Here is a 14,278-nt window from a genome sequence, read left to right as displayed (position 1 = left end):
TCAGTGACCTCCTTTCAAGAAGTTCAAGCCAAACCAGAACTCCCAACCATCTCAGTCATTCAAGCCTAGACAATCAGGGGGGCAGTCCTCTTCATCATCGCGTCCTGCGGGATCTCAGTTCTTGCGCCCAGTTCCAGGACAGGGATTGATTTGCTTCAAGGATGGGAAGCCTCGCCATTCTTCAGAGTGTACTTTCTCTGGAGCATATCGCACTTGCGGCAAGGAGGGACACATGGCTGTTGTTTGCAAAAGGAACCCAGATTCTATTATCAAGTGGCAGAAGTCTAATTCAGCATCATCTGCAGCTAGCTCTCGAGGTTCAGCTCCTTCAGTTGGTGCTCCACATGGTGCGGTTCATATGATGGCAAGTGCTCCTCCAGCCCCCTATCAGCAGTTCCCACAGCAGTATGTGCCAGGTTACTACTGGACTCCATCCCAGTCACCTGCACCCCCTGTTCCTCTTCAGTTGACTACGCCACCTGCACCACCTCAGTTATCCGCTCCATCCTTTGTTCCACCACCTCATCAGATCGGGGCAGCTACTTCACACCCCAGTGGAGTTTACACCATGCCTACTTCTGCCTCACTGGGTCGTCCTGATGTAGTCTCAGGTATTCTCACAATTGATTCACATGATGCCCTAGTATTATTCGATTCTGGTGCGACTTTCTCATTTGTTTCACTTGATTTTGCAAAGAGGGCTAGTCTATCTAGTCAAAATATTTCTCAGTCGGTTCATGTTAGCTCTCCTGGAGGTTTGATTTCTAGTTCAGTGGTGTGCCGGGTTGCATGATATCTATAGATGGGGATGATTTTGTGGCAAACCTAATGGTGATTCCATTACCAGTCTTTAATGTGATTCTTGGCATGGATTGGTTGCATCGCTATCATGCAGTAATATCTTGTTTCTGGAAGACTGTTTCCTTAGAAGCTCCTTCTGGCAGGGCCGTACCGGCAAATTCGAAGGCCCTGTGCGAAACTATGAACTGGACCCTAGTACCATCGTTGCGCCTGCGAGTGCCCAGTGAAATCCAGAAGGTGGAAGTGCAGACGTGACTTGTGCCGTGCCTGGCGAGCGGTTATAGTGGAAGCGAAAAAGATTGCACTGCGATCTGCAGATTTGATTGAAAGACAATGGTCAAGCGACATATTTCCTCTTCTATGACATATTTGGGCTATAGTTTGCTTCGTATTGGATCAAAATATAACTAAAACAAAATCTACTATATAACTATACCTAGTATACTCGTTATATTTTGGGGGCCCTAAAATTTGGGGGCCCTGTGCGGTCGCACGGCCCGCACGGGCCTAGATACGGCCCTGCTTCTGGCCAAATTATAACTTTTCAAGCAAGTGCTCCTTATTCTTTAAATGTAATGGCGAGTTTATTTCCTACATGTCATTCTGTGAAATCTGGATTTCTTTGGACACTAGCTGAGAAGCCAACCAAGTCCTTCTTGATTGAGGAGATTCATGTGGTTCGGGACTATCCTGATGTATTTCCTGGGGAGTTGCCAGGAATGCCTCCCAAGCGTGAGGTAGAATTTCGTATTGATCTTATCCCTGGTACTCGACCGGTTTCCTTGGCACCATACCGTTTGTCTCGACCTTTTCAAGAAGAGTTGAAGAAGCAGTTGGATGACTTATTGTCTAAGAAGTTGATTCGATGTAGTGTGTCTCCTTGGAGGGCTCCTGTCCTCTTTACTAAGAAGAAGGATGGGAGTTGGCGCATGTGCATGGATTATCGTGGGTTGAATGCTGTTACTATCAAGAATAAGTATCCCTTACCTCGTATTGATGTGTTATTTGATCGTCTGAGAGGTGCTAGGGTGTTTTCCAAGATTGATCTGCAGTCTGGTTATAATCAAATCCCTGTTAGAGAAGAAGACATCGAGAAAACAGCGTTTGCCACCATGTATGGGCACTATGAGTTTAGAGTTATGTCGTTTGGCTTGACAAATGCACCTCCTTACTTCATGGAGACAATGAACAACATGCTGCATCAGTTTGATGATTTTGTTGTGGTATTCATTGATGACATACTCATTTTCTCCAAGACCGAGGAAGAGCATGAACAACATTTGAGGCTCGTACTTCAGACATTGCGGGATAATAAATTTTATGCCAAGTTGAAGAAGTGTGAGTTCTGGTTATCAGAGGTTAGTTTCTTGGGGCATGTGATAAATCAAGAGGGTATCTCTGTTGATCCAAGTAAAGTTTCCACAGTTGTAGAGTGGGAAAGACCAGCAAATGTCAAGGATGTGAGGAGTTTCTTAGGCATGGCTGGTTATTACCGGAGATTTGTGAAGGATTTTTCTACAATTGCTAAGCCATTATCTATGCTCACACATAAGAATGTGAAGTTTGAGTGGAGTAATGCGTGTGAGCGTAGTTTCCAAGTGTTAAAGGAGAAGTTGGTGACTGCTCCTATTCTCACTCTTCCTGAGCCTGGTAAGCGTTTTACAGCTTATTCTGATGCTTCCAGAATTAGACTTGGGTGTGTCCTTATGCAGGAAGGGAAGGTAATTGCCTATGCGTCGAGGCAGTTAAGGAAGCATGAGGAGAATTACCCCACACATGACTTAGAGCTTGCTGCAGTTGTATTTGCATTGAAGATATGGAGACATTACCTGTATGGAGAACCTTGTGATTTTTTCACTGATCATAAGAGTTTGAAGTATATTTTCACGCAGAAGGATTTGAATTTAAGGCAACGGAGATGGTTAGAGTTGATCAAGGATTACGATATCAATATCCAGTATACTCCAGGCAAAGCAAATGTTGTGGCTGATGCTTTGAGCCGCAAGTCAGTACCCCTTGCATTGAATTGCTTAATATCAGAGTTTGAGTGGATGGACATTTCTTATTGTTTTTCTGGAGTATCAGAAACAGAGACATGAGTTATCCTTGAGTCTGCCATACCCGAGCGGGTGTTGGAAGCACAACAGCATGATCGATTATTGCGAGAGGTGAAGAAGCGTATTAGTGAAGGTAGAGTGGGTGATTTCACTTTAGATGCTTCTGGGGCTATTCGGTTTCGTGGTCGTCTTTGTGTCCCACAAAAGGCTAAGGTGAAGGATGATATTCTACGATAAGCACATCGCTCACCTTACACGGTACATCTAGGTGAAAATAAGATGTATCAGGATTTAAAGAAGAGTTATTGGTGGAAGAGAATGAAAGTTGATGTAGCAAGATATGTGGCTTCATGTGGCGTATGCCAACGAGTTAAGGCTGAGCGTAAGCGCCCTGCTAGAAAATTGCAGTCACTGTAAGTTCCCTTGTGGCCATGGGATAATGTTACCATGGATTTTGTGGTTGGTTTACCACGTACGCCGAAGGGGGAAGATTCCATTTGGGTTGTCGTTGACCGTCTGAGTAAGGTTGCACATTTCATTCCTATTCGCTCCACGAATTCTGCAAGTGATTTGGCTCCTATTCACATGAAAAAAATTGTGAGGTTGCATGGAGTACCTCATACCATTATTTCCGATAGAGATGCTAAGTTTGTCTCCAAGTTTTGGGAGAGCTTACAGAGTGCCTTGGGCACGAAGGTGGTACTTAGCACTACTTTTCACCCTCAAACGGATGGTCAATCTGAGCGTACCATACAGACCTTGGAAGATATGCTGAGGACATGTATCCTATCTTGGAAGGGCAGCTGGGAAGATCATTTTCCACTAGTTGAATTTGCCTATAATAATAGTTATCATGCTAGTATTCAGTGCGCACCATTTGAAGCACTTTATGGAAGGAAGTGTAGATCACCCCTTTGCTGGGATGCAGTGGGTGAGAAGGTGGTTTTAGGACCAGATTAGGTCCAGCAAACAACTGATCGGGTGGCTGAGATTCGACAACACATGCTAGCTGCTAAGAGCAGGCAGAAGAGCTATGCTGATGTTCGAAGGCGGGGCTTGGAGTTTCATGTTGGGGATCAGGTACTTCTCAAGGTATCCCCCACCAAGGGTGTTGTTAGGTTTGGTACTAAAGGAAAGCTTTTCCTATAGTGGCACAAATTGGAAGGTTGGCATATCGTTTAGACTTACCAGACTCGATGAAAGGCGTGCACAATGTGTTCCATGTTTCCTTGTTGCGAAAGTATTTGAGGAATCCAGAACACCATGTGATTTTGGAGCCAGTGACCATTGAGCAAGACTTAACCATTGAGGCTCGTCCTGTGAGGATTCTTGAGGAGTCTGAGCGAGTGTTAAGGCGTCGGACACTCAAGTATGTCAGGGTTCTCTCGACAAATCAAACCGGGCGTGAAGCGACTTGGGAGCTTGAGTCGCAAATGCGGGAGAACCGGAGAAGTATTCGGAGCTGTTCACGACCGGTGAGTATCCTAGTTTTTTCCTATGCAATGTTGAATCCTTATTCCGGACAATCAAATAATGAATTCGAGGGCAAATTCTTCTAATCGGGGGGAGAGTGTAATATCCCAAATAAAAAAAATAGTCGGTTGACCAAGCTAATAAGAAAGAGTGAAAAGTTGACTTTTTGAACAACAACTAGGATAGTCGATCGGGCACCGTGGCTGGAGCTCGTCGAATTGATTCCGTTTGACTACTCATATGTCCCCTTTGGAGATCGGATGAATTTATGGCAAGCAAATCAATCTAGACCGTCGGATGGCATTAGGTTTATTTTCCTTCCCTGCATCCTTTTTGTTCCACGCCATGTTGTTTCCTGCCGCCGCCACCTCTTATTCCCGCCTCTTCTGTTCCTTGTGCTTCCGCCTCCTGCTCTTCCCAATAGGTGCCATTGATTTCTAATCCAAGCATTTGTGCCATGGGTTACTGGTTCCTATCGCCGGTAAGTGAAGTCTACTGATCTGATCTGCCCAGCCGATTCCCCTGCATTGGACCTGACCTGTTGCAATACAGCAGCGCGATAAGGATCTAGGGAACAGAACGGGAGAGAGGGAGCGTGCAAGGGGATAACAAGAGAAAGATTAGGATTTGTTTATTTACTCCTAAGCTCGTTCGTCTCTTGTAGTGAATCCTTTAGCTGACCATTCTGACCACTCAATTTTGGTTATGTCAAATCTTTTTAGCCTGATTTATTCAATGAATTTCTAGAATTAATTGGTGGGGAATTTGATCCTGCTCTAACAACGAAAGTTGTAGGTTTCGTCGATATCTTTCCAATGGCGCTGGTTTCACTCAATTCCGATTAGTGGTTTAGGAGTAATGGTCAAATTAGTGCTGCTGCCCGACTAGGTTAAATCTGTGCAGATATCTGTTTATCTATTTTCGACCAAGTTAGAGTCCAAATTAGCCCTTTCGCCTGTAACAAAAGATGCTGGAAATTTTCTGTAGATGTTCGAGATGTATTTGTTTGCTGCGTTTGCTTAAGAGAATCAAAGGTTACGGTCATATCAATGAGCCAGCACCTTATAATCGAATTTCTGGATAAACCTAAATTAGATTAGGTGGGAAATTAATCCCGGCTATTGTAATAAAGTTTATAGTCGTGTATCTGGTGCTAGTTTCTGAACGTGGATTAATGCGCAGGTTTGCAGAGTTCTAGTGGCGAGCGCGTAGCACCGGGTTCTCGCCAAGGTTAAGGCAAATGCATGACGGACAGTGTGTTGGCAAGTTGCTTGCCATTCCTTTTCTTATGATTTCCAATTGTTTTATCGCATGTTTATGATATTTAAGTCCATGAGTTGTTCATGTTTCATGATTCAAGTTTTAAGCTATTTCTTAAATTCTATTCATGTTCCGGTGGATGCGGATGTGCAATTTGGTTCTTTTATTCATGTTCCTATGAGTAAGTGCTGGCCCCATTTGCTCGGCTTTACCGGTAAATGCTAAAGATGTTTCAGGTTGTGTCCGTTTCAGACGGAAACTACTATTTCATGGTTTTTCATTTGTTCATGGTTCATGTACGTTCTTTTCGGTTCTAATTGTACTTGCTGAGTATTGGTACTCACCCTTGTGTTTTTATTACTTTTTGGTAGCCTCCGGATTGTGGAGACATCCGGGGTGTTACAGAGTCACTGGACATGCCAGTTTTATGTAGCCCATTTGATATCTTTTTATCTGAGAATCAACAAATTCTACCCCACATTTTTGGCAAAATCTTTCGTCTTCGTTTTCAGCTACGCTCGCTCGAGAATTTCCACAAGCACAAATTCCGCTTTTTATGGGTCCAAAGATTCTTTTGCAAAACAATCCATCTTTTTCTGGTTTATCGGTTTTATAATGAAAAGTGGAGGGCCTTGTGACTTCGCCAACGACTTCCCCATTAGGTAGGATTTTTTTAGCCCAAGCCCTTATTGGTTGAGGGGAAACAAGTCCAATTTTAAGTTGTTTATGTTTATATTGGTCAATCATAAAATAGAAATAAGAAAAGAATTTATATTTATTCCGATCAAACATCCTCCCTATTAACCTGGAAGTTCTTCTCAGATACAAGGAAATGGTTCAGTTCTAGAGCTAAAGATCGTAGTTCTCGAACGAGCACTCGAAAAGATTTTGGAGGATCCTCGTGATTAGGCACTCTTTTTCCCCAGATCGTAGCATTAAGTATTTCTTGGCGAGCTATAAGATGATCAGATTTATAAGTATCTCTTGTAAAATATGAGCAACACCAAATCTTTCTAAAGCCCAAACTTCAATTTCTCCTTTTTGTTGTCCCCCTTGCTTAGCTCTTCCTCTAACAGGCTGTTGGGTAACAAGTGAGTAGGGCCCAGTAGAACGTCCATGAATTTTTTTCATCAACTTGATGAATTAATTTTAAGATATAGGACTTCCCTATTAGAACAGGCTGTTCGAAGGGATCTCCTGTTCTTCCATCAAATATTCTGCTTTTTCCCGAGTACTCGGGTTCAAATACCCATGGATTTTTTGTTTGTTTACTAGCTTCATATAATTCCGAAAACACAACTTTTCTTGAAGCCTCTTGCTCATATCTTTCATCAAAGGGTGCTATTCTATAATGTTTCTTTAGCAGATCCCCTGCTAATCCGAGCGAGCTTTCAAATATTTGTCCCACATTCATTCGCGAGGGTACTCCTAAGGGATTGAAGACCATATCAACAGGTGTTCCTTCTTGCAAATAGGGCATATGTTGCCTAGGCATTTTTTTTGAAATGATCCCCTTATTCCCGTATCTTCTTGCTACTTTATCCCCAACTTTGATTTCACGCTTATGTAAAATATATACACGAACCATTATGTCAAGGGGGTCCCTCTAGATCCATTTCAAATCGATAACGCTCCCTCTTCCACCTATATGTAGTTTGAGAGAAGTTTCTTTTGAAGTGGATACCTCAAGACCAAAAATAGCCCGTAATAATCCAGCTTCCGCGATATACGACGATTCGCTCGCTATCTGAGGCGTTAATTTACCTACTAAAATATTGCCAGTTTCTACCCAGGATCCCAACTTCACAACTCCATTTCTGTCCAAATTGCAGAGTAAATGTTCTTCTAGATGTGGTATTTCTTTAGTGATTTTTTCAGCGGAGCCTTGGCTTGTCGTATCCGTCTGAATTTCATATTTTCGGATGTGAAAAGAAGTATAAATATCCTCATATACCAAACGTTTGCTAATTAGTACTGCGTCTTCAAAATTGTAACCCTCCCAGGGCATATAAGCTACTAAAATGTTTTTTCCCTAAAGCAAGTTCCCCACCAACTGTAGCTGCTCCCTCCACTAAAATTTGCCCTTTTTAATGGATTTACCCTGCGGAACCCGAGGTTTTTGGTGCATACAAGTATTTTTGTTAGAGCGCCAATGGGCAACTAAATGAATACTTATGGTTTTCCCACTACTTGATAAAAGGATCTTATGACTATCACTAGAAATTATATTTCCCTCGCATTCGGCTATAACGGAAACCCTCAAATCTAGAGTTGTTTGGCGTTCCAATCCAGTTCCAACAATGCACTTCTCGGACCGAGAAAGTGGAACTGCTTTGCGTTGCATATTAGAACTCATTAAAGCCCGATTCGCATCAGTATGCTCAATAAAAGGAATGAGAGAACCCCCAATAGAAAAATATTGGAAAGGGAAAATACTTCTAACATGAATATGTTCCCATGCAATAGTCAGGAATTCTTGACGGTATCTAGCTAGAACAACCTGTTCTTCCTGAATACCCTGATTCAAGGACAAAGAATTTCCTGCTGCTATCATATAATATTCATCTCTATTTGGTGATAAATAAACCACCTGTCTCTTTTTTTTTGCCTTCTCAGATATTTCATAAAACAGACTCTTTATAGATCCCCACCAGTGATCTATTCTCGCATGAATAGCTAAAGATCCGGTAAGTCCAACATTGATTCGTTCGGACGTGTCAATTGGACAAATACGCCCATAGTGACTCGGATGAATATCTCGGCTCCGAAAACTTGCAGTTCTCCCCGTCAATCCTCCAGGACCCAAACAACTCACTTTTCGCCCATGAACCGTTTGTGTCAACGGATTGGTTTGATCAAAAACTTGAGATAAGGGATATGTGCCAAAAAAAGGTCTCATAAGTAGTTATTAATAAAATCGAAGTTGAAGTTGGAGTTACCAAAGTTTGTGGAGTCGGTTTCGATTGACGCATGAATACTCTATGGATAGTTTTTTGAACCGCATGTTGTAAACGGCCAAGAGCCTGTCCGAATTGATCTTGTAACAGATCCGAATATGTTTATTTTTCAAGTGATTCATATCGTCATCGTCAAGTATACCCGGTCCAAATTTCATTCCAATCTACTGATCCGTAGTAGCCAATACATCTCGTGGTACCAAGAATGTATTGTTATGAGGGATATCAAGATTCACTCTCCGATTCATATTTCGTCGACCAACTCTTCCTAATTCACATTTTTGTTGAAAAATTTTCTTTTGTAATTCCTCGCATAAGGACTCCGAAAATACCAGGTCCCCACCTACACAAGCAAATTGTTGATAAAACTCCAAAATAGCTTTTTCTTTTGACTCAATCTTCTTCTTCTCCTTAGCATTCGGGAAAGACAAGAAAATTTCGGGGTAGGAAACATTATCTAAAATTTCTCTTAGATTTAAACCCATAGCTGATGATAGAACTAAAATGGATATCTTTTGTTTTCTACTCACACGAGCCCATATCCTTTCTTTTTCATCAATTGCTAATTCCGACCTTCCTCCCCAATCTGATATTATAGTCCCGGTGTATATGAAAATTCCCTTATGGTCTAATTCCGAGCGGTAATAAATGCCAGGACTTAGCAATATTTGATTGATCACAATTCAGTATATTCCATTTATTATAAAGGTTCCTAAGGAATTCATTATAGGAATGTTTCCAATAGAAATGGTTTGCTTTTGCACATCGAAACCAAAAATTAATCTCGCAGATACATATAATTTGGAAGAATATGTGAGTGATTCATATACATCATCCCTTTCTTTTATCGAGGGTTCTAGCAATTGATATCCTTTCACAAATAATTGAAATGCAATTTCGTGATCTGGATCTTTAATTGTTGGAAACTTCTCAAGTTCTTCTGCCAAGCCGTGATTAATGAATCTACAAAATCCCTCGAATTGGATCTGACTAAATCCGGGTATTGTGGACATTCCCTCATTTCCATTCCGGAGCATTTTAATCATAAGTTTCCTATTTATCGAAGAAAAATTCCATTATCAGCTCACTCTTCATCAATCCCTACGGATCAATCTAGCAATCATGGAATCTATATTCTGTTTACTGAATCACATGAAATTCTAGGGAACTCCACATATGTATTTCATATATGTATTTCATACATATGAATAGAGACGATTTCGACGAAAATTCAAATTTAGCAGGGGTAGAAATGGAATAAAAATGAATTGATAAAACAGTCCTAGAAAAAAATTCTGCCACTTAAACTTTATGATATTTTAAAAATATTGGGTAGCAAAGATTTCTCATTTTATCTCCTTTCTATGAAAGGGATAAAGCCATAATAATTTATAAGCACTAGAAAGCTTGACTTTAGTTCGATTTAGAATAGCATGCTTAGTTTCATTTTCAAAAAGAATTTGAAGGCTCTTTTTTGTTTCGTAGTAGTAGAGAATTACTGGAAAATAAAGGATTTTGTTGTAGAATCCTAAAATAAAGTATTTACTTTATTTTTTAAGTACTTGCCAATCTAGTTATCCACCTATCTACATATCCTTTCTTTTATCGTAATTGCACTTAGGTGGTCCAAGAAGGCCGAGCCCTAATCTATATCAGAGCAAATTCCCTCTTTTTTTATTCAAAATATTTATGAAAAATGAAAGAACGATTCTCCATAGGGATATGTACATAAGGGGGATCCATAGATAGTAATGTTGTTTGGACCTGGAGTTTCCCTATATACAGATTAGGGAAACATTTACTCAATTTTCTTATACCATTAAAAATAATGGAGGGGGTACCAATTTTAGAGTCGTTCACTACTGCAATTCAAAAAAATAAAATTAAAATTATAGTTAATGGTTCTAATTTGTTCTGAATTTTGCAGCCTTTGACTGGAAATCCACTTTTTCTCCTTTGTCATTTCAATATAATAGAAAGGAAAGGGGTTTTAGTAAAAAAATGTGGATGAATACTTGTTCTTTTCTCGATTTTAGATCGGATTTTTTGGCGGCATGGCCAAGTGGTAAGGCAGGGGACCGCAAATCCTTTACCCCCAGTTCAAATCTGGGTGCCGCCTGATCAATAAAATACTTAGGATTATAGTACTGATCAAACACTACAAATTCCTACCTCTATAAGTTGGGGCACGAGAGTAACTAGGTCTGGCGATGCTGGATTTTTAGAATCCATACCATAGTTCTATCCTCAAACTAGATTTTGTTTTGTCGGCAGTGGCCCAAACGGCTACCAATAAGGATGAGGTAGCGTTACCTTATTCTTTTATTAATTTAAATTGATTCAATTTGGGAATTTAAAACTACGAGACTAAGATGTCAGAAATCTTCGTATCCAAAGGTTCCTAAGGAGCAGTCTTTTTTTTTCAATCTAAGATTGAAGAAGGGACTTCGCGAAGAAATATCAAGACTTCCTAATTATCATACATTTTTTATGGTACATCTTACTACATACACTTCGTACATCTTATGCTACCCAGATACACTAAAGTAAAGGCTACTGATTCTGTCGAGAATTAGATTGAATAGGCTGATCAAAAAACAATTTCGGGGTTGTGGATAGGGCCCCCTCACTCTTTCATAGAAAGATAGAAAGCGGGGCAGTAGGGTTTAGGTAAAAAAAATATGGGTAAGGTAGGTATCCAATAAATATTTATCTATCCTAATTTTATGGTATATTCTTATGCCCTTTGCTTATAAAAGGGGAACAAACGGACGAAAAAATATCTCTATTCCCGCGTCTTCTATTCAGGACATCCCCCTACTCTTTTTTAGGGAAAGGGCTATGTATCATATTTATACTTAATGCTCTCCAATTCTACCAGAAATCATATAAGAATTTGTTAGGAGTAAATTCCTTTAACAGATTAATACATAGTCTTAGGGCAGAATAGAATGGCCTTTTGACTCTGTACCCTTGATCCCACTATGATTATTTATCAATAGTAGAAGAATTCCTTCATAGAAATAGGAGACATAATTTGCATGGATATAGTAAGTCTCGCTTGAGCTGCTTTAATGGTAGTCTTTACATTTTCTCTTTCGCTAGTAGTATGGGGGAGGAGTGGACTCTAGAGATACTACCAATTGATTGAGTAGTCGAATTGTAGTATCAACTCTTTTCTTTAATTGATCGTTTTGCATTAATAAGCTTGGCAAACTTTTTTTTCTCTTTCTTTAGTTTTGTTTTACTCTTGTAAGAAACTCTTTTAAGAAAGTAAGAAAGAGTCGTTCTGTTCTACTATGTTCTACTCCAGTATAATAGAATAGAAAGGGCGATTATAGTAATTCGGAATTTCTATTCTACTAGAAGTGGCGAATAAAAAGAAAGTTCTATACATAAGAAAATGAAACTTTCTTTTCTTACACGAAGCTATTCACAACATATCACACATTTTCCAGTTATACTATTTTCTTATTCTTAGAAAAATTTTTATGTTTTTTTGAAGGATCTCGATTGAAGCATCTTGCACCATTTTTAAGCATGAAAGATTCGTAGGTTTTTTCCTTTTTCCTTTTTTTTCTTTTACTATATTCTATTCGCGTATTATTTTTCTCCCCCTCCGTGGATGCGGTGAAAAAAGCAGTTGAATTAGACTACTATTTCAATCTACTAATCGATTCTATGTAGATTCAAGATAATATAATAGAAAGAATCTAAAGTGTGGTAGAAAGAACTATATGTAGTTCTTTCTACCACACTTTATGATTCCAACCGGATCCTTTCATTTAAGATTTGGATTTTTATTTTCTTTTATCCCTTTTTCTTTTCTTCAATAATTAATTGGAATTCCAATTAATCATTTTGGCTGGCTATTTTTACATAAATAATAAGTAAAAAGGCAGTAGGAACTAGAATGAATAATGCAGTAGCAATAAATGCGAGAATTTTGACTTCCATAATCTCTTTATTTTTTTCACAATAACTCGATATGTAATCCCATAGAGAGGAAAAAGGGGTATCCTGTAAATTTAAGGGGAGGACTTGCATTCTGATAATACTGAATCAATTCAATATTATGAATATTGGATTTATCAAATCAATTTATGCTTGATAGTGGGATAATATAACATAGGAGGATCCCTTATCCATACTAAGACCAAAATAGGTTTTTTGATTGGATTCGAAACTCCCTCTATTCTATTTTTCATTATTTTCGACTTTTGCTTTTCCATATGTATAACCCAAAATCCTTCTTATCTTATCCAATTTCCCTTCTTTTTTCTTATAGTTATAGTTATACATACAATTATGTATGTATGTATGTATTATATGACCTACTTTCTATGGGTCACATAGACATCCAAATAAGCAGTAGAAGTAGAAATGAGATGGAGAAAAGGGGATCTTAAATAAAAAGGATCCAATATTTAAACTTAGGAAAAAGAGTGTTTACTTGGTTTTTATTTTATTAGGTTACTATCAATATCTGCTTTTTGGGGTTTAAAAATGAAAGCAGATCTATAAAAAAAAGGAGTCGCAAATGGAGTGAGAATAAGGTAGATTCTTTCCAATTATTCATTGAACATGCACAAACAAAGTTGGAACTAGAAAATGGAAGGGGTGTGCCTCCGAAAAGGAACTAATTAGATGAAATTCATTCTCTAACAATAAATGAATATGGTTTATGTATGGATTCCGGTAAAATACCGGTACTCTATTCCATAAGAGTCGAATAGGAAGTTAAGATGAGGATAGTATCATCATAAAAATAGAGTAATATCCTAAATTATACTAATCCACGTATGATGGCCTTTCCTTCTCAACCAGAAGTAGTGAAAAAAATTCCTACACTGCTCTTTTTTACTGAGAAATGTGAAATAAAAAAAGTGAAGTAAGGGTACCCCATAGATATTTGATGTTGCCTCCCCCCTCCCCCCCTTTTCATCAAAAATTTCCATGAAAAAAGGAAAGATGAATTTTTCTATTCATTGAACCCTAGTTCGAGACTGACGGGGCTCGAACCCGCAGCTTCCGCCTTGACAGGGCGGTGCTCTGACCAATTGAACTACAATCCCCGTGGGGTGTATGGCATACTTAAGAATCAATACGTGGACATATAGGAATCTTTGCCTATTAGGCAAGAGAATAGAGTCATACAAAGGTCAATCTTTGCCTATTAGGCAAGAGGATAGCAAGTTCGAAATTCTGTCTTTTTCAGGCGGTCTACGAGCGGCTGCTCAATCTATTAGTTATGAAATACCATTAACTTTTTGTGTGCTAGCAATATCTCTACGTGTGATTTGTTAAAATAGGATTGTTTTCCTCTAAAATACATTGAATGCTTATCTTCCTTTGCTTATTCTGTATTGGGGTTGGTAAGTTAAACTGGATAGCTATATGAGTGAAGCAAAACAGCTTATTAATTTGTAGTAAAAATACAAAATCTCATTTCCTACGTACAAGAAAAAAGTTCGAGTAAACATAAGCAGTGTAAACTCTTTACCCCAAGGTTGAGATTGTTTGATTAGTCATCATATCTTGAAGCGGGCAAGAATAAAGGATTCACGATATGGAATTCCATTACTAGAATATTTTGAGTTATTACTATAACTTATAACCATAAGGCAATCCCTCAAAAGTTAGTGAGGGGTTAGAAACACTAAAGTACATACATGATTATTAATGAGAGAATCTAAATTTTTGGACATTTTTCCTCATAAAAGGAATCGT

General features: G+C 39.0%; 1 protein-coding gene, 1 long non-coding RNA gene, 2 other non-coding genes and 1 pseudogene across 4 annotated transcripts; 3 read left to right on the top strand and 2 right to left on the bottom strand.

Annotated features, from left to right (window-relative positions):
* The first annotated feature begins 14 nt into the window (after nucleotides 1-14).
* Nucleotides 15-6,053, top strand: LOC120706416 (formin-like protein 7). Its single transcript, XM_039991061.1, has 2 exons — nucleotides 15-611; nucleotides 5,514-6,053. The coding sequence occupies exons 1-2, from the start codon at nucleotides 233-235 to the stop codon at nucleotides 5,564-5,566; spliced, it is 432 nt and encodes a 143-aa protein (XP_039846995.1). The 5' UTR covers nucleotides 15-232; the 3' UTR covers nucleotides 5,567-6,053.
* Nucleotides 4,598-5,037, top strand: LOC120706419. Its single transcript, XR_005688290.1, has 2 exons — nucleotides 4,598-4,812; nucleotides 4,884-5,037. It is a non-coding gene; the product is annotated as an uncharacterized LOC120706419 (long non-coding RNA).
* A 270-nt stretch (nucleotides 6,054-6,323) lies between the features above and the next one.
* LOC120706415 lies at nucleotides 6,324-9,387 on the bottom strand (annotated as a pseudogene).
* A 1,209-nt stretch (nucleotides 9,388-10,596) lies between these two features.
* Nucleotides 10,597-10,667, top strand: TRNAC-GCA. The gene has a single exon. It is a non-coding gene; the product is annotated as a tRNA-Cys (tRNA).
* Nucleotides 10,668-13,549: 2,882 nt separating this feature from the next.
* On the bottom strand, nucleotides 13,550-13,623 carry TRNAD-GUC. The gene has a single exon. It is a non-coding gene; the product is annotated as a tRNA-Asp (tRNA).
* Between the last annotated feature and the right edge of the window lie 655 nt (nucleotides 13,624-14,278).

Source organism: Panicum virgatum, chromosome 5K, assembly GCF_016808335.1.
Source record: "Panicum virgatum strain AP13 chromosome 5K, P.virgatum_v5, whole genome shotgun sequence".
Classification (NCBI taxonomy): domain Eukaryota; kingdom Viridiplantae; phylum Streptophyta; class Magnoliopsida; order Poales; family Poaceae; genus Panicum; species Panicum virgatum.
This window is presented reverse-complemented; position numbering and strand designations above follow the sequence as displayed.

Coding starts and splice junctions, on each gene's coding strand:
- LOC120706416 (XM_039991061.1), top strand. CDS start 233: ATGGCTGTTGTTTGCAAAAGGAACCCAGATTCTATTATCAAGTGGCAG. Junction 612..5,513: donor TCGTCCTGATGTAGTCTCAG/GTATTCTCACAA, acceptor ATTAATGCGCAG/GTTTGCAGAGTTCTAGTGGC.